The sequence below is a fragment of the Mangifera indica genome, chromosome 9 (genome assembly GCF_011075055.1).
Source record: "Mangifera indica cultivar Alphonso chromosome 9, CATAS_Mindica_2.1, whole genome shotgun sequence".
Classification (NCBI taxonomy): domain Eukaryota; kingdom Viridiplantae; phylum Streptophyta; class Magnoliopsida; order Sapindales; family Anacardiaceae; genus Mangifera; species Mangifera indica.
The window spans coordinates 1,883,801-1,908,403 of NC_058145.1; the positions used below are offsets into that span (position 1 = coordinate 1,883,801).

The following is a 24,603-nucleotide window of genomic DNA, read 5'->3' on the forward strand; positions in this document are numbered from 1 at the left end:
ACAGCATCAGAATCATAATCTAAGCGTCAACGGTCGCAAGCAACATGAGAGAAAAAATCTTATGCAGTACGAAGTCATAGTACACACGATAATTTTTTTTATTTGTCAGCCACCAGTAGTGGGCACTGTACACTAATTTCCCTGCACCTTCCTTGAGCCTATCGTTCCTTCCGGGTTATCTCTTGACTCGTCGCAGCAACAGTGGAATCTCCATAAACTCGGCGACTGCAAAAAAATAAATAAATATTTAAAAAATTTTCAAATCGAAATTAACCTGTGTGGGCCCGTTATCCATAATCTTTAATTCAAGAGTTGGACGTAAGGGTAAATCAGGAAATAAGATAAATGAAATGGGTAGTTTTGTCCATAAGACACAAGCTATAATAGCACGCCTGAAGAACTGTGCAAAAGGAGGACCTCAGAGGGTACATTTATGAGAAGTAGCAACAGTGCACGTTTTGACGGCAACTGGGGAAATTTGGCAGCACGTGGTTTCTGAAGAGAGCCCCACTTTTGTTTTGTCCGAACACTCTCCATCTTCAAGGTCTTGACTCTTCTCGGAGAAAAGAAAAAAACAGTTTTTCTTGTTAATTTTCTTGTAAACTTTCTGGGAAAATCTTTTTGGAAAGGGAGAGCTTGAGATTTGCGTGAATGGAAGAGCAGGAAAATGAGGTTTTACCTGATGGGTGGAGGGTGGAGATGAGAATCAGAAAGAATGGTAAAAAGGATAAGGTAATTTAATTTGTTAGGTAATTTTTGCGGGTCTTATTTATTTTGTTCTTTGTTGCTTTTTAAGAAAAAAATTATCTGTTACTGTTAGCTTCATGAATGTATTAAAGATCGTTACTTAATTTCTGTTGATGGGTTGTGTTTAAATTTTCTTTATTTTTATAGTTTGTGGTTTCTGATATTGGTAGCTTATCTTATGGTTAATAGGTTTAGAAAGGTGAGATCTTTGTGAATGTTTTCATTTTACTTGTGTTTTCAGTGTTGGAATTGACTTTTTAACTTGATTTTTCGGTTTGGTGTAGTTGCTGTTGTAACTAGATTTGGTAATAAATTAATATTAATAGTATTAGTATTTTTGCTTTTGGAAACAATTTATTCATGTTTGTTAATTTTAGTTAGCATTTGTGAACTATTAGAGCATGATTTTCTGTGAGAAAAAATTATGGTTTGCATGTAATTACTTAACTTGTTTTTCGGTATTTTGATTATTGAGATATTAGAGACTAAGACTGTATTTGTGTCTTTCTTGATAAATAAAATCTGTTGGGTGTTGAATGTGGTGAGTGTAATCCTTTAGATTAGCAGAGAAATTTCCAAAAACGATTCTTTGGATCTAGAGGATACATGGAAGGAAAGTTTGTACTTTCAGTGATAGTTCTAAGAAAAGAATGTGTTTTCTTCAGAAATGCTACCTTGAGGGGTTTTGAGGAGGGGTTGGTTTAAGAGAAAATGTTTCTTTTGTTCTTCCTTTCTTTTGATCTCAGGTTGAAATTCATCTTCGAGTGGGGAGAAAATCTTTTAATGTTTAGTCTTTTTGGCAACCAAGATATAGATCATTTTACTTGATGGAAAAGTTAAGGAGCTTTTGAGATTAATGCAAGCCATTCTTTGGATAACTTTCTTGACCACTGCTTTAAAAGCTATTAAGTTTTATGGCTAACCTTTGGATAAACAAGTTTGGAAATTTTACGAGCATTAGACTCATTGTTGTATTACTTTGCTCCCTCAAATGGACTTCAATTCCATGGTAGGGTTATTTTGATATCTCGATATAGATCCCAAGAGATGGTTAGAGGTACCTTTCAAACAAGTGAAAAATAAAAGGTGTCTTTACAGAATCTGCCCAATATGCTTTCATTTTTATCTTTCGAGGGGAAAGTTTTAATTATTTGAGCAATTTAGGTCTATATTGAGAAGGTTGAAGCAGAAGGACTACCTCCAGGATGGATGAAGGAAATTAGGATAACAAAGTCAGCCAATAAAGTTAGAAGAGATCCGGTAATCAACAACCACTTCCTTCTTTTAACATTTTTTATTTCACATGCTTTCTAGTAGTTTCATTCTCTTGGTCCTTTTCTATCTGTAGTCCATCCTTCATCTTCTTTTTGATCCTTTCGACACTATAGGTTTGCTTGGCGGTTTTAGAATTAATGAGTTAATCTAACAGCTCAGCTAATTGATAGTTAAATTCTGCAGGTTTACATTGATCCTGTAAGTGGATATTTTTTCCGCTCTATGAGGGATGCATCACGCTATCTTGAAACTGGTGAGATAGGAAGGTTGGCTTACAAACCGAAGGACAAAGGCGGCAACAATGGTGGGCATGATGAGGAATTGGGAAATGAAAAATGCAATGTAAGTCTGGTCATGATTTAATTCTCTAATTTAATAGTTTTTTTTCTTCAAGTATTAAAAGTGCCAAGTGAATCAATTTTGGACACCATAAGAGGTGAAAGTGGAGTCCTTAATACACAAGCATCGTACAGCAAATGAAGTCTTCTGGTAAATGTAGAACATCAATAGATTCCCGTTAGGAAATAGAATCTGAAAATATTGATGGCAAGCAAAGCCTTGAGAAAAGTGTCCCAAGAGCAGCGCTAAAAGCAACTTAAGGATATTTCCTCCTTAAAAATCCTTAACACATGTAGCACCCATGAGCAAACAACGTCCCTGTTCCTTTGAGCTAATAATTTTTACCATGAGAATTGGACCCTACATCAAGCACCATAAAGAAGGCTGAAGGAAGTTTAATCTTATTCGCTATCTAGAATTTCAAGTAGACCAGAATATAGAAAATAGAAAATTTTACTAATGTTCTTAAAAAATACATGGAGCTAATTTTCTCGTTAGTAATTGTTAGAGCTTCTCAATATCTTAAGTCTTTGCATGGTATAAAGCCTATTAATAATTGCGCAGAGGCAGTTCATGCAATATATAAAAGAAAAATGATTTTCAAACAGTTTGCATGACATTTCAGTTTTGATTGGTTGAATGAGTTGGCTCAAGGTGTTTCATTGGCTGAAACACATGGAATTTACATAGCTATTTCTAGCTATAAAAAGGGTGCACACCGTAATCAATATTTGCTTCTTATTGGCTGAAGCGTTGGTTGCACCTGTTTAGTTAACATGCCACTGGAAGTGGGAATGTGTCTTGAAACAACATTCAGCATGCAGGTTGTAGATTTGATAACTAAGCAGAGTTAGGATTTGTATCATGTGTTATAATTTTACTTATTGGTCTTGGAAAAAAATACAACGCTAGACAATTTGAGAAGTTCAAAGATGAAGGAGTTGAACACCTACTAATTATTGGGAATGCTTCTGAAGAGGAACTGAATAAAAAAAGGGATAAAAATTGTGAAGGACAGTACTAAAAGAAAATGTTGTAGCAAATGCATTTTAGGTAGAAGATTAGACATTGTAATCTGTCTTGCAAAACAGACATCCAACAAAAGCAACAACTCCGAATCAAGACTTAATAGGCAGTGGAAGAATAAAACTGATCCAAGGACTCCTGCCAACACTCTTACTTCTCAACATGAAGGTTCATCTCAACATGAGGTTTCTTTTTGAGACACTACTAGGAAAGTGTGGTGTCTATTGAGATATATCAGACTTGCGACTTTACAATGTTAGAACCAAACGGTTACAAAAACAACTTTAAAGCAAGAGGTTTGGATAAAGGCAATGCAAGAATAGATTATAATGAGTGAGCAAAATAATACCATGTGGTTGGTGGATTATCCAAAATATAGAAAGCAAAATAATATCTAGTGTTTGGTGGATTATTGACAATATAAAGAGATCAATGGATTCAAATATCTCAATGGGAGTAACCTCAACACTGACTGGTCAATGCAAAAGTGCAAAGCAAGGCTAATCGGCAAAAGGATATATTTAACAATTTGGAGTTGACTACAATGATGCATTTTGTTAGATACTGTCAATCGAATTGTAAACGACGTGAAAACAGTCCTAACACAGCCACCAATACAATAATTAACTATTATTTATTATGATCAATCACCAAAGCTTTATTGTTCAATACCTTGCACAACTGGAAAGCAAAAATAACAAACAAATGTAGAAAATAACTGGTAACAAGGGTAACAAATCCCCATAGGTTCACGCTTCCCCTCTTAATTCAACTAAATCAATTCTGCTCTTCTCCTCCTATTGCCTACCTTTTTATGCTGCCTAGATTGCCTTGTTGCTTTGATTTGGTAGTTGTACTGATGCATTGTTGGTGTGATGATTGGTGGCTTGCTAGCTGTAGTAGATTTATTAGCTGCAATTTCTTATTTGTACCCTTGAATCTCATCTGGTGTACGCTTGTTATGGGTGGCCTAAGAAATTTTCTCCTAGTGCTTGCCCAGACACCATTAGAATTCTTGTTGTACAAACTGTCTTTTGATGACTATATAGTCTTATGACAATGTAGAGACTTTATGTTTCATTTGTGATATACTAGATTACTAAGAATTGAGACACTCAAACTAGGAAAGGACTAAACTACTTTCTTAAATTATCTAAGAGCACCGGGCTTCTCTAGATCCGCACTCAACAAGGTCAGAAGTGATTATAACTTGGATCTTTATTTTACTGATTTATCATGCACATTTACTTTGCATATATCATCCAAAATGCTTCATTTAAGTTGTGTGAGTTGTAAAACTGACATTAATATATATCAGGCTTGAGAAGATTATGTTACCATGTGCAGCTAAATGTTACTTACAACTGCATGAATAATAAATGAATTGACCCTTTTATGAAGTTTTATTAGAATACAGGGCTGATTTTCAAGAATGTTGACAGAACTACTAACTCTAGGTGCATTTATGGCACCAACGATGTATGTGACATACATTATAGCATGATTAGATGCTTTTGTATCTTTTGGTCCTTATGTTTGTTCCACTCAAACAAGTAAATTCTTATGAACGTGTAGTTTATTAATATATTCTACCTCCTAAGTTGTAAGTTGGTAGTCCACGCATAATACATATTATATGTATGATTTGAACTAACATGTAGATGGCTTGATCATTCAGAACATCCGTACTTTTGTCAGCATTCATATAGTTATTACCTTGAGATAATTCCTATTGTCCTATGTGATACGAGGAGAAATTTTTGTTTGGTTAAAAATTATCAATCATTGTCTTTTCTTTCTTTCTTTTTTTTTTTTTTGTAATTTTTCTTTTGTGTATTCTGTTAGTCACCTACTGCGGCCAAGAAACAGAAGTTAGAAACCCCTGGTACAGAAGCAGCGATTGTAGATAGTTGCCCAAAAACAAGTGAGATAGCACAGAATGAAGATGCACTCAATTCAGCTGGTACAGGAGAACAAACTGAGATTGAAGATGCACTTAATTCAGCTGGTACAGGAGAACAAACAGAGATTGAAGATGCACTAAATGCAGCCGGAATGGGAGAACACATAGTGAATAAAAATGCACTAAATTCAGCCGGTACTGGAGAACACACAGTGAATGAAAATGCACTAAATTCGTCCAATACCAGAGAACGCATATGCCTCACTGAGCATGCTTCTTATCAGGGTACTTCACTCTAACTTTAAACATTAATATTTTCTTATTCTCTTCCTCTCTTCTACTTCCCCATTTGATGTTATATAGGTAGTGAGGACTTTGGAAAATTAATGTTTATGGACTAATAAATGATAGAAAATTAATAAGAAAAAAAAGGCCATTAAATCTTTCTGTATGTCTGAACTCCTCCTATTTTTTGCTTCTTACAAGATTGTAGCATTTACCATGAGTTTGTTGTTTCGAATTTGATTCCGCAAATTTGTTGTTTCTCAATGCTTCTGTCTACTATTTCAGGATTTTCTTTTAATAGGAAAGACTCATCATGTTCACTCATCTATGTGATCTTATCTTCTTTCTTTCCTTTTCAATAAATGTCTGAGTTAATCCAAAAAAATAAATAAAGAAAAGCGAACTTTAGTTGATATACAAAAACAACGGATATTAGGAATCAATTTTTTATTCCATTGGTTCTTTCAATATCTGACCAAAATGAGATTTTGTATTTATGTGAATTTACTGGATATTTCAGATGGGCCAGGCATTGTATTGGGCAGTTCAAACCTTCAAGAAGCCAAGGATTCCAATAAAATGGATGGGGAGAAAGATTCTGATAAAAGTGCATCCCTTTCAACCTCTGCGGTTGAGGTGTGCCCACATAGGCCAACATCTGAAGATGTGGACACAAGGAATGAAAATAAGAAGACTGGACCTGGAAAGCGTGGATCCAGGAAAAAAGAAGTGGATAACTTGCCACGTCGGGCATCAAAACGACTTGCTGGTGTTGCACTTGATCCAACCCCAGAACTGAAACCTGTTACCAGAGGTCGTCATAAACAGTCAGATGAGAAAGTGGCCTCTGCAGCTGAGGGTTCTTGCTCTGATAGTATGGCTCCTCAGGCATCCCAACAACCGAATGGGCTTGTGGCGAAGCCTAAATCAGATCATGTCTCTGACACTACAAAAAGCTCAGGAGGTTCAATCAAATCAAGTAAGTGGAGGCATCTGTCTCAGGATTCAAATGAACAAGCTGGGAAGACAGAAACAGACTATAAGAATGACAAGAAGCAAGGATGTGACATTGTTTTGCCTAAGAGGAACAGCGATAAAGCTGAAACTAGCAGTCAGGCTGATGCAAAGCCAGGTCCCCATGTCGACTTGCCATTTGGAGAATTATTGTCAGACCCTTGCATTGCTTTTGCAATTCAAACTCTCACTGGAGCAACTTTCGACGCTTCAAACACCACTGAAGTGTCACTGGGATCAAACAATAGCGTATTTGAGGGCTTGAATACTTCAGAAGAGCAATCTGGAAGGATAAAGAGAGAAAATGAGGGACTTGAGAAGCAGGACAACCTCACTGTTCCAAAAGGACCAGCAGTAAAGGCTGAAAGCAGCCATGAAACTGATGAGAAGCCAGGACCTCCCTTTGATTTGCCTTTTGCAGAAATCTGGAGAGACCCATGCATCGAATTTGCAATAAAAACTCTTACCAGTTCAAACCCAGTTGGCTGTGATCTGGATATACAAGACTACTTCCACAGCAACTTAACACATCACAAGCCCAAGCAAGCAATAACTTCTGCCAAACCGAGTTCTTATGCCAACAATACAACATCCTAAAGAAGACCGTGTCAAGAGAGCAAGCTCGTACTGGAAACATAACGATACAAAGCTCAGGTGTAAAGGGCCTGCACCAACATGGCCAAAAGTGTTATAACAAATGTCACTGATGGGCTATTTTCCTGTTCTAACTTCCATTGTATAGATATAAGGCTTCTGTAGAACAGTGCTTCTAACCTATTGCTTGCTGTTTCCCACGGTTGTTTATCAAAAATTCTCATGTTGGACCTTGGCACTTCTCAGAATGACTTTCCATAGTGAGCTCAGTGGTTTTAGCTTGGCAGTCCAATTTGTAATCAGTCAGATAGTTTGAAGTTGGGCGTGCTGATGCTCACCAACAAAACTTCATCCTGGACTGAAGAAATATATCCTGCTTTACTATATTATTTGTATTGGCTGTGGTGTTGATTTTTATCAGAGAACACAAATCACAGACTTGTTGATGATAATTATTCAGTGGGTTAATCCAATAAACTCTGCGATTATGACATAGGCAGGTCTTAAGTAAATAAAATATAATGTTTTACGTTATGAATATGTCAATGTGAAGGAAAATTAGCAATTTAATACCACAGGATTGTGTTATACGGTAAAACTTTTTATTGACCGAATTAACAAAATCATACTCATAAAGGTAATTAGTTGTAGATATAATGACTAGCAATTCAAAATATGGGTAGATATTCCTCGTTCGAAAAATGAAATCTACTAGAGAGTATAATCAACGTTAATTCATATAATTATCATCCAATATATAGTTAGATAAATTTTATCCTAAGATACACTATATGGTTTTTAAAGAAAAAAATTAACTAATTCACATATTTTGTAAAACTTTATTCATTTTTTGATGGAATACTTTTTTTAGAATTATCAATAAGTAACCCTAGATATAGGGTTTTGAGCAATAGATAAAATCATGTTAAAAAAATTAATTTTTCCATCTACCCACAATTTTTATTATTCATGAATGACAAATTGTTCAACCAATTCTAACAGCAATTATCATTCCAAGTAGGTTAATGAGAAATAATAAAACTATATGCGTTCAGTTTCGAGCAGTTAATTATTTATTAAATAATGTGTTATAATATAATTCAATTATTTTAAATTAAAGATAAAGTAATATTCAATTATAAGATGAAATATTATCTAATTAGTCAAATGGGAGCTCTAACAATTTGGTTATTGACCGAATATTAAAAAGAGTAATGTAACATGTATTTATTTTTAAATACACAAATGATATATTATCCTATGATTATGTTAATTTATTTTTAATTTAAAATTACTTAATTATTTTATGATACACATTAGTTATATATCTATTTATATCCTTGAAGTCTCAAAATGAGCACAGTATAATTTAATTGTTTTGGAAAATAGCCCTAAATCAACTCCATTAGAAAGACCCACAACAGCGAGGCGCCAAAGCCATAAACTTTGCCGCCAAATTTCCAGATCAACATATCCTCTAAAAAAAATCTCAATCAATTTTTGTTATAGTTTTACCATTCTCATTTTCCCTTTCATTTTCGCTGGTTGATTTTGCTCAAGAAAAAAGAGAGAGAGGAAGCTGATTCATTTGCAGAGGGAAAAAAAAATGCAGATTCGAATAAAGTGTAGCTGTGGAGAAGGAAGCTGTCCAGAATGGGCGATTATTGAACTGCAAGGGGTGGTTGAAGTGCAACCCTCCTTTCAAGATCGTCTTCAAAACCTCGAAATCGGTCAACTCTGCCGACCTTCTTCTCAGGTTTCAGATTCTAATAGATTTAATTTTTTTGCTCATAAATGCAACCTTTGAACAAATATTCTAAGATATTTGTTTCTGGGTTTTCTTCTTCTTTTGTTTTTCCAGGAGAATTATACTTTTACAATTGGGTACCATGAACTAACAGGGTCAAAAGTGGCTTTGAAGAAGCCAATGTTGGTGTTAAAGAAAGTAAAGCGTATGGATATTGATCAAAGCGGTGAAAATCAATCTCCTGGAACTGAATTGGAGGTTGTTGGAATCATTCGGCATCGAATTTTGTTCAAGACCAGACCGAAGGCCCTTATATCCAGTAAGCTATACTTTATTTAACTTCTGTTACTTCTATCTAATTTCACTTACAGATATGGAAACTTGTTTGGATTTTCCCTCTGGGAAGGACTTGTAGATTCAATTTCCAGTTAATATTGATATCAACATAAGAATGGTTTTTTTTTTTTAATTTTCTGGGTTCAAGCGAAAATCGAGGCTTCATGATAAAGGTGAAGTCTTTTAAGTGAAATGATTGCCGTTGAATGTGCATGGCATGTCAGGTTGTGAGTTGTTGAAGATGAACACCATTGCAGTTTTCCTTTATGTATGTGATTATGAGAACATCTGTTTTAGGGATAAACAAAGCTTATAGAGACACCCTCTTAATTATGTTCATCTTTCTGGACTGCTGCGGTTCTAGTATACATCCTTGAAGGCTGCTTTCTGTCTAATTTGAGGAAGTAGAATCTTCCCCAAATCTCTTCTCCCCTTGCTTATTCACTCTCCGTGTGGGTGTGCGGGGTGCATGAAAAACAGCTTCCATCTCATTCAGGTTTCTGAGAGTGTACCTAACAGGATTTGGTTTAAGTTTTAGAGTTATGCTACTTCAATGGCTGTTGTTGATACCTTCCGTTTGAGATGTAAATTATGTTATTTTAAGAGTAGCGTTTCACACAGATGATACAGGTGTGGGTTGGCTTGGACTTAGGGATGGATTTAAACTGAGCCAGTTTGTTTTGGCTTGGTGTTCAGATTGATTCAAACCAAATTCAAATTAGAGTTTTAGTTTGATAACTTTGTTTGAGTTCGGCTCTAAGCGCCCTTTGTCAACATTGTTTATTATATCAGTGATACTATTTATTCCACCAATGGCCTTCAATAACATTTATGATTAATTTGAATGAGTACAAATTTATGTTTAAATTAACCATTGAGGATTTGAGTCAAACTCAAACCAACCTATGTTTTGGTTTAATTTAGTTCAATTTCAACCTTTGTTGGATGAAATCTATTAAAGACTGATCTTTCTGAGAAATCAGAAATCAATTTATTTTATATTGCTGATTCATAAAACTCCTCTTTCCGACCTTTTTTTTTTATTTTAACTTGGTTATTTTGATCCAGAACCACCGCAGGTAGTGAAGGAGAGAGCCACATCTGCAGGTTCTTCCGTGCAAACCTAGAAAGAGAAATCAATTTGCATCTGCAAATGGGGACAGACTTGAGTGTCAAGTGATTTTCATTTTTTATAGTTTAGCTTTTTTAATTGTTATGTTGTAACTCTCCTAATCAGTATCATAATGCGAGGAATTCCTTACGCCATACTTAAGTGCATGTTTTTTAAGATTTGGAACCCAAATTTAATGAGAAGGTAATGAATAAATTGAACTTGTTTGAATGCAAATTATCCACTATCAAAAATTGGTACAAATCAAGAAAAGCAGTTCCCCTATATTTCCTTCTTTGAGGAGTATTTAACCATTGGAATTTCACACCAGTTGAAAACAATCAAAAAGCACCAATGGGTGGAATCAACTTTTAAACGTTAAGAATTTTCAATGTCAACCCTGATTTATTTACAAAGCTACAAAAATCATAGGAGAATAGGTGTGATTGTATGGAGTTTCTTCTAAGCAGAAACAGGGGCAGCACGAGCACGAGCTCTCAACATTTCAGTTCTCTTGCTTCTTTCCATTACATCTACCAGCCAATCAACACTTTCTTTGATTCCCTTGCTGCAGTCGAAATTTCAAAATCAGGTGATCCATAAATTGGATATGATTCAAGTATTGAACTACCATCTTTTTACAACTTAGTTACCAGATTACCTAATTTATTTGTTAATACCTCAGCTCATATGGAAAGTAATGGGGCATAAACTTCAAAGTCAAAAAATTGGCAAAAGCTTGTAACACTCGTGAACTGTCCAACTTACCCGTCATAACCTGACACAGCTTCAACCATGTAAACCCTTTCATCTAACTTCTTGAGATCTAGATATCGAGCAAGTTCTTCTGCTGACACAGCATCAGGAAGATCCTGCCAATTAAAACAATACCACAATTAAGTACAACATAGTAGAATCAAGTTCATAAAAACAAAAAAGAAAATGAATTGGAACACTAAGAAAGAATGAACAATCAATCTTACCTGCTTGTTTGCTAATATCAAAAGGGGTGCTCCTTGCAGGTCTTCATGCCGAAGAACTTTTTCTGATAAAAAAATTTCAGATGCCATTGCATCATGATATTGCCAGTTTCAAATTTCCTTGCAATGATCTAAACATTGCAATTCCACACAATTAAACAGTTAAACTCACCTAGTGCAGATTTTGAGTCTTCAAATCGTGATGCACAAGCAGCATCGATTACATATACCACAGCATGTGCCTCTTCATAATATTTCTCCCAAATCGAACGAAGACCAGGCTAAAAAAGAAAAAAATCTTACATCAACAACCAAACTTAAAGTTTGCAGGAGATATTGCAGTCTTATGGATCACATTCACAAAAATAACACATTAAGAACACAACAACTTAGATGTTGCTGATTTACCTCATCTAGTCCATCACAGAAGGCCAACATAAGCAACTTGCCTCTACAGAGGAAGAATAAATTCTACCTAATCCAAACCAATTTTTCAGGTTTCTGTATTCCAATTTTATTCTTTGTAAATAAAAAAATTAATGCCCAACTGGCCAGAAAACTGTCACTACTTTCAGAGGATTCCAGCTCAGGAAGCCAGAAAAAAACTAAAAGTAGCATTTCTGAGACAGTTGTGAACATCCAAGATCCCATGTTTGATTATTTGTTATACATACATTTCACACACCTGACCACCCAAATCCCAGAACACAAGCTTTGAATTTGACACTTCAATACGTCCAATATTGAGTCCCACGGTTGGAACAATTCGATCGGGTGGAAGCCCTTCCACATTTGAGTATAGAGATTTCAACTTCTCCAACAAAGTCTACAAATAAAAGGAAAGAAGATTATAAGAAAATAAATTTGGCAGCCGCATCCAGCATTGGCCATTGATAAGAGAAAAGTCATTAACTGCATACAGTGTTCTTATGTGCAAAAACCACATAAGAATTCAATGGTTGAAATAAGAATTAACCTAAAGCATTACCGTTTTCCCAGCCTTGTCGATTCCAAGAATGAGTACATGAAACTCTGTCTTACTAAACATATACTTCCAAAGTCCATAAAAAAGTGAGAACATCTCTGACTTGTTTAACCTAAATCTCTTATTTATTCTCTCTAATCTTCAAAGACAAGAAGACTTGGACTTCATAAACTTTACACTATCATGCAACTCACTGAAAGTCCTGAAAAAAAAAAGCATGAAAGGAACAAAATTACAACTCAAACGAAAGATACAACTGGCAAAAATCCAGAAAAAAGAAAATTCAAATTCATGTAAGCTCATTCTAGCGTTTCCCATTTCATTGAATGCCTTTATATTAAGATAGGATTATAACATCTCTACAAGATCCGGATATTTACGCTAAGTTTAGCCTACAGTGCATTAAAGATTTAGTTATTCAATTTACATAAGTAGAAGTAATGCAAAAAAAAAAAAAAAAATCCCAATCAAAAACCATCCATATCAAATTAACCCATCAATGAAACATCCATATCCAATTAACAAATTATCATACACAAATGAAAATCTCTTCTATTTCCGCCTCACAATGATACCCAAATCTAAGATCAAAAGAATACACAAATCAGATCTAACAATCAGGAACAAATTCCATACAATTTTAAAAACTCAAGATGGCAGCAGAAAAAAAAAAAATTTTAAAACTCAAAATCGAAAATTCAAAACAACCCAATAACACTTCCAATAATGAAAACTAAAACCAACAAAAAATCAGATCCTAAATAGTCGTTACGAACTGAGGTGAAAAATTTCTATCCAAGTGCATAAATTGTTAAAGAGTGTCAGCGATAGCTTGAATTCGTAGCAATTTGACAAGAGATACGTACTGTCGACAGAATGAAGAAAGGCCTCGCCGCTGTCCAGCGGCCCTCTGCTTGTTCCTTGTAAATTAGAATTTGTGACTCCTAGAAGCTAACGCGGTGTTTTTTTTTTTTTTTTTTTAATCTGATTAGTTTATTTATTATTTATTTTTTAGGTGATCTATTATTCTGCACGAGAGTTGTAGACTTCGAATTTTGAATTGCCGATTTTGTCCTTGGATTCCACGGCTAGATTCAAGCCAAACTAATTTCATCTCGAATTTATATAAGATTTAAATAAGTTAAATTTGAATTGAAGTTTCAACTTATCTCAAGTATGAGGGTTTACTTCTACAACATTACTATTTATATATTTAGTGTTACTATTCGTTTCGTGATATTGTTTATCTCGTTAATATTATTATTTATTAATTCAAGTATAAACTAAATAATTTATATTTGAATCAAACTAGAATTCGGTCTTATTTAAACTCAATTTAACTCAAAATTATTGGTTTTGCGGTGAGATCAAGAGTGGAAAGTTGCTTCGAGAGTCATGAGTGCAAGGACAGAGCCATATGACACATTGAAGAAGGTATTTGGTCATTTTTGTGTAAAGTAGTCAATAAGTCTAAAGTAAAACAAAATCAATAACCCTACCAACAGAGTGTTGAGTGGAAAGATGTACTCGAAGGCCACATTGGCAATCTAGCTATGTCTAACATCACAAACTAAGGGAAGCCGAACAAGTGAAATAGTTATCTTCATAGTTTCAAAAATCAAATCAGATCGATTGAACAATCAATTAGATTATCACCTGCTAGCCAAAAAGGTTCTAGCTTACTTTAAACTTATTTCTAGAGTTACATGAGACTGGATTGGATAGTTTAAATGGTTAATTCGAACAAAATATCGAGCTTGACCCATTGATATAAAAAATTATTTATATTAACTTTATTATTGGAATTTCGACTCAAGATCCCATTTATATCATTTTTATGCACTTATGTAATAAAGCTTATTTTATCTTGATATTAAAATATTTTTATATATTTATAAATAAATTATATAAAATTATTTTAAATATTATTTTTAAAGTGCTAACTAATTTGATTATCGGTTGAACTGGACCAATTGAACCGGACTGCCTCTCCAACATATCGACGTCCGATACGGTTTTCAAAACGCTGGCTGTCCCATCTGCATGTGATACTAAATCAGACTGAATGCTTGGGTTCAACTTTAAAATCATATTAATACGAGGGCAGAGTTGAAAATAAAAAAAAAAAGTCGGCAAGCAAAATCAAAACAAGGAGCGAACGTGGAAAACGTTTGGAAGAATTTGCAGGCAAGAAGAGCGATTGCGGTCGAAAGGTCAATTTTTTAATTTCTTTAAATTATTTTTCGAATCCTCCATCTAAGTTTTTCAAATTTCTTCCTTTACTTTTTTGCATGTTCTCTGCAACTCTTGATCTGTTCGTCTTTTGACGATTTTATATATTTTTTTGGTTAAAAATCGTCATCTAGGTATAGAATATTTTCTTGTGATTTTTGTTTTTTTCTCAGATTTAAGTTGTTATTATAAGTCTTATATGGATGACATTGATTTTTTTATTTTTTTTATATATAATTTCTTTAAAACTTCTATGGCTGGATGTTGCGCCATCGTTTGTCATTTGTTCTTCAAACAACTTTTAACTGAAATCGTAGTATTGTACGTATGCTTCGGCTGTGGCTCGGGGCACTTAATTTGTGTTGCATTGAATTTTTTTAAGAGCTGGGTTCTTCTTTGTTATTGAGTTGGGTTGTGTTTGTGAGTTTTTGTTATGATTATATAATACTTGTATTTGAGTTTGGTTTTCTTTAAAATTCTAGAAAATTTATATCTGTATTCAGACATCCAGATGCAACCGTTCGTTTTATGTATGGGGATTTGTTTAATAGCTATAACTCTAGTTTGACAATTCTATGCATTGTGTACTATTGAATCTCTTTGTTTTGTGCATACCAGGTAGCCTTAATTGTCAAATATTGGTGGGCATTAAGTTATGTATGTCTAAGACTTGTTGATTGAGTGTTGAGAGCTTGATCTTGACAATGGTGGTTAGACCTGCTGATAAATATACTCCCTTGAAAATAAAGCATTCTTGTCCACATAACATTTTTAAAGGAGTAGTTTCTCCCTTATCTTTACTACAGGATGCCTTATTGTCATTTATTCCTTTATGTGTGTTTCCTTTTCTATTCTAGACTGTAGATGACTCCTTTGCTATGCTCCTTGTTGTTGTCTAATCTGGCATTCACTATATCCTAGTTTTTATAATACACTTTCATTTTGCACTTACCTCTCTCATCTCCGAATCCACAGTTTTAAAGACTGTCCTGATAATGGCTCATGTTAAATTTGTTGCACTACTATTATCATTTCTATCACAAAGCATTAGGTTTCTTTTTTTTCAGCATATAAACACTAAGAAGTGGTTTTTCTGATGTTTCCTTGATATCAGGTTAATTAAGTGGCTTCCTGGTGTGCTGTTGGTCTTCAAGGAAATAACCATTTCACAGAATGAAGTAATCTGCTGAAAATTCTATAAATATTATTTTTTCTTTCTTTGTTCTATGTTCTTCATTTTTAGCTTTCGTTATTTATTTATCTGAGTATCTTACTATTAATAGTTAATATAGTAATGCAATAAGCCTGTCCAGGATCAACTTACCTTATGTTTTTTACATGTATGTTACTTTGTGGCCTTCCCTGGAAGAAATTACATGGACTAAGAATTAGCATGGTTAGTTGATTTTAGACATTAGGAGATTGGTAAAGAGAACTTTGCATTCTTAAGCAACTTAAATTGGTCATTGTTGCTGAAAAATCAAATGGTTTGATTATTTTCTAATTTCTTCTTCATCAACTTGAATTGGGTGCGTCTTAGCTAATTTTTTGGGGTTGTACTTTTGAAGTTATTTTGGGACTGGAGTGTGGCGCAGATTTTTTGGTGTATGACCTTTATTGTTTTTGGTGTCCTTCAGTGATACATTTTTTTATGTTCTAACAGGCCTCCAGTTAAGTTTTTAGTATCTTTATTTCTTTTAATATAATCTTTAATGTATTTCATAAATAAATTGTTCAATGTTTTGAAGGTATTTTGGTCCATTTTTAAATTAGATCACTCAATTTCAGTCCTGTGTCCTAGAAAAAAGCTTTGCAGAAAACAATCCTAATGTCCATAAATGAATCGAGTGAGACTCTCTTCTCTTCCCCTTTTTGACAGGTGCATTTATATTGTAACTTGTACAGCACTGGTGTTAAACTATACAGTCTTATTTTTAAATGACACCTTATGAGGAAAAGTCAAAAGTATGCAAATAATAGTTATACCCCATCAAGGAACAGCTGCAAGCATTTTATTTTTTTCCTGTGAAAAGAAGGTTTTAGATACCGTAGGATCTTATATAAAGACTGCTCTGAAATTTCTTTATATTTCTCACTTTACTTTTATTAATGTTTCTTGGTGAATCAATTAAGCAAACAGTCATATGACTTAATGTGGTTAATATCTGAAGTTTATTGGGTTAACAGGGGTGGTCGTGTGAGATGGGATGAGGCTAATCTGGGGGAAATTGAAGCGAATAAACCTGTAAGGCAGAAAATTACTGAACCCAAGACACCATATCACCCCAGGATTAATGATGATGGTATGACAGTTCTGTTTTTATTTATTTATTATTTTATTTTGCAGAAGCCAGTATAATTGTCTGCATTTGTAATATTTAAAAGTGAAGTTTTTTTGTTTACTTATTATTACTTGCTAAAATGCATATTGATTGAGAAGGGAGTTGTCACCTATGTTACATTGATAACCTTCCAAAGGTCGGTACGAAAATTAATTGTCATCATACTTGTTATTGGGTAATTCCTCTCACTTAATTTCTTTTGTTTTGATGGTTTATTGTTTGGCCGAATTTATTGAATGTCATTATGAAAAGTGGGTGGTACTTGTCACCAGATATCAAAATTTTGTTTAATATTATAGGTTCTCTACCACCAACACGAGCCAGCTTTGATGAATGTGTTGATTATGTTTCTGATGCAATGGATGCTGAAGAATTACGGACTGCTTTGAATAATGTTGCTTCTTCTAGTAAACAGACCACTGTCCTGTCTGGTTGGTCATCATCAGAGGATGAGGCAGACCCTATGGAACAAGAGGATGAAGGTTTTTACACTTTCATTGTTGCATTTCAAGTTAACCATCTTCTTTAGCTTATTGAACATTGATCTTGATAGCATTAGGTAAATATTTGGGATGATATCATTACATTTAGTGCTGTCTTGTGTTTTAGTTTGTTTTAGAAGTAAATTCCATGTTCAAGTTATATAAAAATTGGCGGTGAGCTGAGATAGTTGTTTTAGGGGAGAAATTATATTATTATATACTGCTGGAAAAAAGTAAATTTGGTTAAGTGCCTATACTTATCTGTTTGGTACACATCTAGTGTTCGACATTTATGAATGTTTTTAACAAGCGACTAATAAAGTTATTTTTCGTAAAATTTTCTTTAAAATATAGTTTGTTTGAAAGTTCTGTGATTGGCTTTTAAGTTGGAATCTGCCATTAAATTTTAAATGGCAATTTGTACAGGCTTTCAAAGTGTGCTTTGTTATTTCAACTGTCCTCGGCAACTTGGTTCAAAAAATTATGCCTTACAGACTTTTTTTTTCCCCTGCTGTGTTAGATTCTGAAATCAGTAGGAGCTTGAGTTTTAAAGAGCACAGAAAAGCACACTATGATGAATTTCTGAAAGTAAAAGAACTCCTACGAAATGGTTCTGTGCTTGATGATGAAGACGAGGATGAGGGTGAAAAACAAAATGAGGGAAGATCTGCTTCAACTTCATCATTAAGTGCCAGTGTGAAGCGTATAGACATTGATGGGGAGACCGCAAATTTGACCCAACAATCTTCAGCACCACCAGCTAACAGAGCTTCTTAGCCATGTGGTCAATGTGAGATGTAAAGCTGACTTTTCTGGCATCTTTCTTTACAATATATCCTTGTGTATGTTAACAAACAATGATGTAAGTGACTCTTGTTTCCTTATATTTTGCTCGGAAATAGTGTTTTAATGTTATTGCAGGGACGCGGCAAATTCCTCCACCGGACAGTGGCTGCATTCAGCTTCTTACCAAATAAACAAATGTAATATTAAGTTGTTGCTTCTTGATTTCTGATTGCCTAAATGCCAGAAACTTCTGAGTAGAAGGAAAGTCTACAAATGTCCACACAAAACATATCAGTGTGACAATGTCGGCTATAGTCTCCCATACATGCAACCGAATAGCTTCAATTTTCTCCAACCCCACAAGCCCACATCCACCCCTGGATGTCCTGGTGGCCGAGCTTACCATCATAGCCACCCAAAACGGCTGCGTCTTCTTCAATGGGGTGGCCGTGAAGGCCTAATGCGGAAGGCACTGTGCATGCGCTTTGCCCACGTGGGTCCCTCTGCCTTTCTCTAAAGTCCTCTGTAGTATGAACCCAAATTACCAAACCAATAACCCATAGGCCATAGCTGAAAATGAAACAGTGTAGTCAATAGCGTTTGATTCAGAGAAAACAGGGATTAAAAAAAAAAAAGGAAAATTTTGAAATGAAAACGAAGCATTCTACCATACAAGAGTTACAATATAATTATGTGTAACCAATTTTAAATATTCAATTGAATATATAAATAATGTGTTATCAAATTATTTGATTATTTGAACTAAGAATAAAATAATATCTAATATATGGTGACATATCAAGTAAGTTGTCAAATTTGGGTGCACATGGTAACAATAGCATTGCTCATAAAATCAACCTTGTTCAAAATTTTGTTTTGCATATAAACACCTATGCCATGAGAGAGTCTCATTGGAGTTTGTTGTAATACAACTTTCCGATAGTACTATTACCATATTAGTATGGTGAATTTAAACTGAGTTGACTTAAACTCAAGTTATAGACAAGTGATGTTATAGGGCCCTAGGGATGAGAGTGTTCGATTTGATAAGTTCATAAATAATTTGTGTAAATAGATAAAATAATATTATTTTGACCCAATCAAAATAATGAAACATAATTGTTTGCATTAGTGTTATATGATGTAAGCAATGCAAAATGGTTTTGCGGTGTAAGTCAGAGTCAAAATGATGTCACTTGCTTTGAGTTAATCAAGCTCAAGCTATTAAACCCATGCAAGTCAAACTCAAGCACCATCCATCATATCAAGCTAAGTTTAAGTTCAAATCCTTCAAAAATCATCAAGCTTGAATCTAGACTCAAGCTTGACTCCATTTATATCAAATTGAACTCAAATAGATTTAAGTTCAAATTTAATTTGAATTTATTTTATATATGATTGAAATACATTTATAATTCAATACTCGTGTCATAAAATTATGAATTTTTTTTTTTTTTACCTATGGATTTTAAGAGAGAGAATCGATTTAGTTGATTTATAGGGTAAAATGGCAACTTTACCTCCCATGACCAATTTGGAGAGAAGGCAATTTGCTTTAGGGGTGTAATAGTCATCATTTCAAAAGATTTCAGCATAGAGTTTACTTTTCAATACTTAAGGGTCCACTGTATGATTTTGTCAAACTTCAAGGATACCATTACTCTAAGCCTCTCCTGTCTCAAATTCTTAAGGGTAAGCTTATCCAAATTACCCAATAAAGCACAGTCTGAAAATGACCTGGACAAAAAGGTAATTTCAATTCACCAATTTAAAAAAAAATCAAACCTGTAGTCAGCATCTCATAAATCTTGGTCAGATTTTTTTGTATTTAAAATTAATATATAATTATTTATCCAAAAAGGAGCATCTATTATTCTGAGATCCCAAAAATATCTTCCAGACCAGATCTTCAAATTTTGGTTTGTAAGAACTCAGATATTTTCATCTGCTTTATCCAGAATCGATACTCGCGCGAGTATACAGTAATATATCTACTCGCTGATGGGCGATGTGACAGAAGCGTGCCTACAAATACGATGCAATCAAAAAAGTGTTGTTGGACCATGGATTCCTTCATCCTAATGCGGCCACGTGTAAGGAAGACAGGACATTTATTTACTTATATTAAATAAATTTTTTCTTATTATAGTTTAATATTACGTGCTTATTTTAAAAAACCAGAGATTTAATTAGCTAAATGATTAACAGTTAATTAAATTTATTATATTATTTAAATATCTAATTAAATACTTAAAATTATTAGTATATAATATCAAAAAAACAAATAAAATAATATTTAGAATGATAATTTAAAATTATATTTTATATATTTAAATTTAAAAAATATAACATTTTAAATGTTAAAAATAATATTTTTTTTCCCTTTTCAATCTTTTAAGTTTTCCTTTTAATTTAATAATATAAATATCCCCACGTTGACATTAAGAATGAATTCAAATTAAATTAGTCTACATTTAAGATTTATATTTGTATTAAATAAGTTAATTATAAGTTTAAGTTTTAACTCCATTCGAGTTTGACAGCTCACCAACATCGTTATGTCAAAGTTCTTTATATTCAATAATTTTTTTTTTTAAACTCTCTTTCTTCCCAACATCACAGGTCAAAGTTTTAGTTAATTTGAGTATAAATCCAAATATATAAATTTAAATTTGAATTAAACTCAAATTAACCTTTATTCAAACACGAATTGGTTATCCTGATTGAAATAGCAAGGGTAAGTTTATTTAGTGGGTTTGTGTGTTATATTCTAAATCAATAAATAGAAACAATTAACTATACGTATAATTTTTATGTATAAATAATAACACATTATAATATGATTAAATATTTTTTTTTAATTTTTAATTATATTAATAAAATATTTCTATTCCACGTGGCAAAGAACACAAGCGAGTATGTCAAAAATGTACCTCACATGAGAAATTACGTCATGTTGTAACAAATCTATAAAGGAAAACCCTAGAATATCATAAATGATAAAACACCAAACCAGAAATAAAACGAGAAACGCGCTTAAACCTATAAATAACCCTGCCCCAGCTGTTTTCCGGCAACCGCACGCATCCGTATTCTCGGCGGTATGGACAAAACGACCGTGCCAAGTGATAGCAGCCATTCTGGGCGGTGGACGAATGAGAAACACGTCAACTTCTTGAACTCAATGGAGGCTTCTTTCGTTCGCACAATGCTTGAAAATAACACTCATTTTCTCCCCCTCGACCGGTACTTGCCGGACACCTCAGAATCAACCGTAGATTTGAAAACCCATCGGAGAAAAAAGAAAGCCACAACAGGTAATGCTCACAGTTTCATCTCTCCTCTTCCCAAATGTGTCTGCTTTTAACTTCACAACTCCCATATGAATACATAATCAAATCTAGATTTTGATCGATCGCCATGAAAGCTCTTCATTTTCAAGCTGTTAACTAATCACTCTTGCCATACTTCAATTTGTCATGCTTAAAAAGCAGCATTCTTTTCGATCGCAGATGGTAAGACTTGCTGTCCATTTTTAGCATCTAATTAAATATTAATTAACTGTATTATCAAAATTAATACATTATTTAAATATTTAATTAAATATCTAAAATTGTATATATATAATTATTTTCAAATAAGAGTTATTTGATTAAATGTATATCCAGTTTTATTTATTTAATTAAATATTAAAAAAATGTATAATTTTATAATTAATATTATTTTATTATTAATTTAAAATTAATATATTATTTAGATATTCAATTAAATTCTCAAAATTGAATAATCAAATTTTATTTTGACATTCATTATATGTTATCTAAATATAAGTAATTTTATCTATGTCAGATAAATAAAATTAGATATTTATATAATATTTTCTAAAAAAATTTGTTTATTTAAATGTGTATATAGTTTTATTTATTTAATTAAATAATAAAATTAAATAATATTATTAAATTAAATATTATTTTATTATTAATTTGAAGTAGACAAATGATAATCTAATCTAGATAGATTCTCACAACTGTATTAATAATTTTATTGGGATTTTAGCTAAATATGGAATGTCAAATCTGCCGTGAGATATTTGTTATCTGCCATGAGATATTTGTAAAAGGTGTCTTCACTTTATCGTTCATTTCGGTGTCATCCTAACTTCACTCTACTGTTTACCGTTTTCATTATATTATTATACTTTTTTTTTATAAGATGTGTTTTGCTTCGTGTCAGTGGACGATAATAAAGTTGGTCCAAGAGCAGCAGGATCGAACAGCAGAAGGAGAAACTCATATCACCCTCACACTTCTTCACAGGATCAGGTTGGGATACTGACTAAATAATATTCTGCATTAATTTTTATAATAATATTCATAATAAATTATTTTATTCATAATTTAAAATTATTAAGTCATAAAGGTACAGCTGGTTTTATTGAATCTCAGCTACTTAAAAAGATGTGTTTCCTCAGGTAGTCCCACAGCTTGGAAACAGAAGAGATGACACAGACCAGAATTGGTCCTCTAATGTACACATGGCGCCTTCAAGCTCAGGAAGATATTTAGGGTTCTGATGATGGATCATGGATGTTCGACTTCTTTGTTCTTCTGGTTTTGTGTTATGTTAAGTGTGGTTATGGTGCAGTGTATGCTGTAGTTGTATTATGAATTATGAATTGGGTTGTTGTGAATTATGGCCATGAGAAGATGCGTTTCGAGATATTTTATGCCATTAATTGTTGAAATGAAAGATGATAGAAGAACAGATGATGGGATTGGGACAGGGATGGGGATAATTTTTATATATATAAAGAGTAAATGGATGGGTTGGTGCTGGAGACAGTGACAAAAAAAGATCCGTGACCAAACCTTATCGTTTTTTATAATAAGATAAGAGTTGATATATATATATATATAAAGATTAATTATCTTTTCTTGATAAAATTTCATGGATGGGGATCATGCATGCATGTATTTCAGAGGCCAAAAGATTATTTGTCAATTTTCAATATAAGTTTGAGTAGTAAAAAAGAAAATTCTGTATATAAAAGAGTATGAGTTTACGTCTTCTTTTATGATATATCAGTGGTTGTAGGATTGATTATTAAATCTAGAATTTGTTTTATTCAATATGATTAATTCAGTCTCATAAAAGTGAAAATCCAGTTTAGGTGGGATTCTTTATTTTAAAAAAAAAAAAAAAGACTACTTCCCACCCAAAGATTGTTGAAATTACAAATTTCTACATTTTAACTTTTAAAAAGTCAAATTTTAGTTTGTTATTTTTTTCTATTAGTAAATTTTATTATGTGAAAGACTAGAAAAGTTATTCTACATATATTTTTCTATTTTTTTCTTTATATTTTTTAAAATTTTTGGAGATAAACTATAATTTTTAAAAATATTAGGAGTGTTAATAAAACAATTTCAAAGGGTTTTGAAAATTTAAAAAAAGTTTGAGGGTGTTTTTGACATTTTAAAAATGATAATTACACCCTCAAATAACTAAATGAAATTTGTTATAAATATAACCAAATAAATGAAAAGAAAAAAGTTTTGAGAGAGATTTATAATAAAACAAGAAATGAAAGCAAAATGAAGTGAGAGATTGATTTTTCCAGATAAAGAGAGCGTCTCACATTCACTAAATGAAGAGAAGAGTGGGGGGGGGGGGGGGGGGGGGGGGGGGGGGGGGGGGGGGGGGGTGGTGGGGGTGCTGGAGACAAGGCAAATTTTTATTTTTCTGCGTCAGCCTTCCCAATTTCTTCCTACATGTGCTTGCCATAATAAATGCTTTCTCACCCCTTTTTCTTGACTTCATTTGGTGGAAGCCACCTAAATTTGTAACACTCCTCTTTAGATTTTTACCACTTATAAATAATTATATTAACTTTATTAAGGAAAAACCCTGTGAGATAAAAATCAAAGTAAAAGAACATAATTATTAAATGTCTTATAAGTTGATGTTTTACTAGAGAAACTAATTCTGTTTGAATTGCTTGTTCCCATTTAGGGCAATCATGTCTTTGTTTACACTTAGCCACAGTACGTGGTTCAAAATCATCATCATTCAAAATTTCAGTAGCTACTGCAAATGAGAATATATAATTAATTATAATTGTTTCACGATTCCACATCTTTTGTGTATAAACATAATTTAAAGATATTTCAATATTTTCATTTTCTTGTTCTTCAAGATTTTGTACCAATTCAGAGGTTTGTGCCACTTCAGGGGCTTGAGTCTCTTTAGGGACCATAACCTCTTCTGGAGGAATATTTGAGAGTGTAGATTTTTTTAATTATCTTAGGATCATCATGATTGATATTTGTTTGATTATTTGTCTTTCTTTTTCGATGAACAGTGTCCTTCGATCCAATAGTAGATTGATCAGTCACGGCTCGAATGGACTGTTCAACAGT

At 33.1% G+C, this 24,603-nt stretch overlaps 5 protein-coding genes across 10 annotated transcripts; 4 read left to right on the forward strand and 1 right to left on the reverse strand.

The window, feature by feature from the left end:
* The first annotated feature begins 392 nt into the window (after window positions 1–392).
* LOC123225902 (methyl-CpG-binding domain-containing protein 13-like) lies at window positions 393–7,676 on the forward strand. Of its 4 annotated transcripts, none has more exons than XM_044650257.1 (5): window positions 394–732; window positions 1,912–2,007; window positions 2,206–2,364; window positions 5,233–5,575; window positions 6,096–7,676. In XM_044650257.1, exons 1-5 carry the CDS (start codon window positions 652–654, stop codon window positions 7,184–7,186), a joined length of 1,770 nt encoding a protein of 589 aa, XP_044506192.1. In that variant the 5' UTR covers window positions 394–651; the 3' UTR covers window positions 7,187–7,676. The 4 variants fall into 4 exon arrangements, with proteins under 4 accessions (XP_044506193.1, XP_044506196.1, XP_044506192.1 ...); XM_044650259.1 differs by having other exon boundaries at window positions 395–749; XM_044650258.1 differs by lacking the exon at window positions 1,912–2,007 and having other exon boundaries at window positions 393–732.
* An 885-nt stretch (window positions 7,677–8,561) lies between these two features.
* Window positions 8,562–10,532, forward strand: LOC123226600 (chromosome transmission fidelity protein 8 homolog). The gene is made up of 3 exons (XM_044651152.1): window positions 8,562–8,939; window positions 9,045–9,249; window positions 10,335–10,532. The coding sequence occupies exons 1-3, from the start codon at window positions 8,790–8,792 to the stop codon at window positions 10,391–10,393; spliced, it is 414 nt and encodes a 137-aa protein (XP_044507087.1). The 5' UTR covers window positions 8,562–8,789; the 3' UTR covers window positions 10,394–10,532.
* A 67-nt stretch (window positions 10,533–10,599) lies between these two features.
* LOC123226599 (ADP-ribosylation factor-related protein 1-like) lies at window positions 10,600–13,341 on the reverse strand. Of its 2 annotated transcripts, XM_044651150.1 has the most exons (8): window positions 13,209–13,341; window positions 12,346–12,544; window positions 12,043–12,183; window positions 11,766–11,828; window positions 11,530–11,638; window positions 11,361–11,422; window positions 11,146–11,249; window positions 10,600–10,945 (listed from the first exon to the last, which is right to left on the reverse strand). In XM_044651150.1, exons 2-8 carry the CDS (start codon window positions 12,436–12,438, stop codon window positions 10,840–10,842), a joined length of 678 nt encoding a protein of 225 aa, XP_044507085.1. In that variant the 5' UTR covers window positions 12,439–12,544; window positions 13,209–13,341; the 3' UTR covers window positions 10,600–10,839. The 2 variants fall into 2 exon arrangements, with proteins under 2 accessions (XP_044507085.1, XP_044507086.1); XM_044651151.1 differs by lacking the exons at window positions 11,766–11,828; window positions 13,209–13,341.
* Window positions 13,342–14,406: 1,065 nt separating this feature from the next.
* LOC123226016 (protein phosphatase inhibitor 2-like) lies at window positions 14,407–18,282 on the forward strand. 2 transcript variants are annotated; one of them, XM_044650449.1, is made up of 5 exons: window positions 14,407–14,555; window positions 15,689–15,752; window positions 16,762–16,877; window positions 17,216–17,398; window positions 17,919–18,282. In XM_044650449.1, exons 2-5 carry the CDS (start codon window positions 15,748–15,750, stop codon window positions 18,173–18,175), a joined length of 561 nt encoding a protein of 186 aa, XP_044506384.1. In that variant the 5' UTR covers window positions 14,407–14,555; window positions 15,689–15,747; the 3' UTR covers window positions 18,176–18,282. The 2 variants fall into 2 exon arrangements, with proteins under 2 accessions (XP_044506384.1, XP_044506385.1); XM_044650450.1 differs by lacking the exon at window positions 14,407–14,555 and adding an exon at window positions 14,574–14,708.
* Window positions 18,283–21,171: 2,889 nt separating this feature from the next.
* Window positions 21,172–22,874, forward strand: LOC123225174. Its single transcript, XM_044649056.1, has 3 exons — window positions 21,172–21,501; window positions 22,418–22,506; window positions 22,656–22,874. Exons 1-3 carry the CDS (start codon window positions 21,288–21,290, stop codon window positions 22,755–22,757), a joined length of 405 nt encoding a protein of 134 aa, XP_044504991.1. The 5' UTR covers window positions 21,172–21,287; the 3' UTR covers window positions 22,758–22,874.
* The last annotated feature ends 1,729 nt before the right edge of the window (window positions 22,875–24,603 follow it).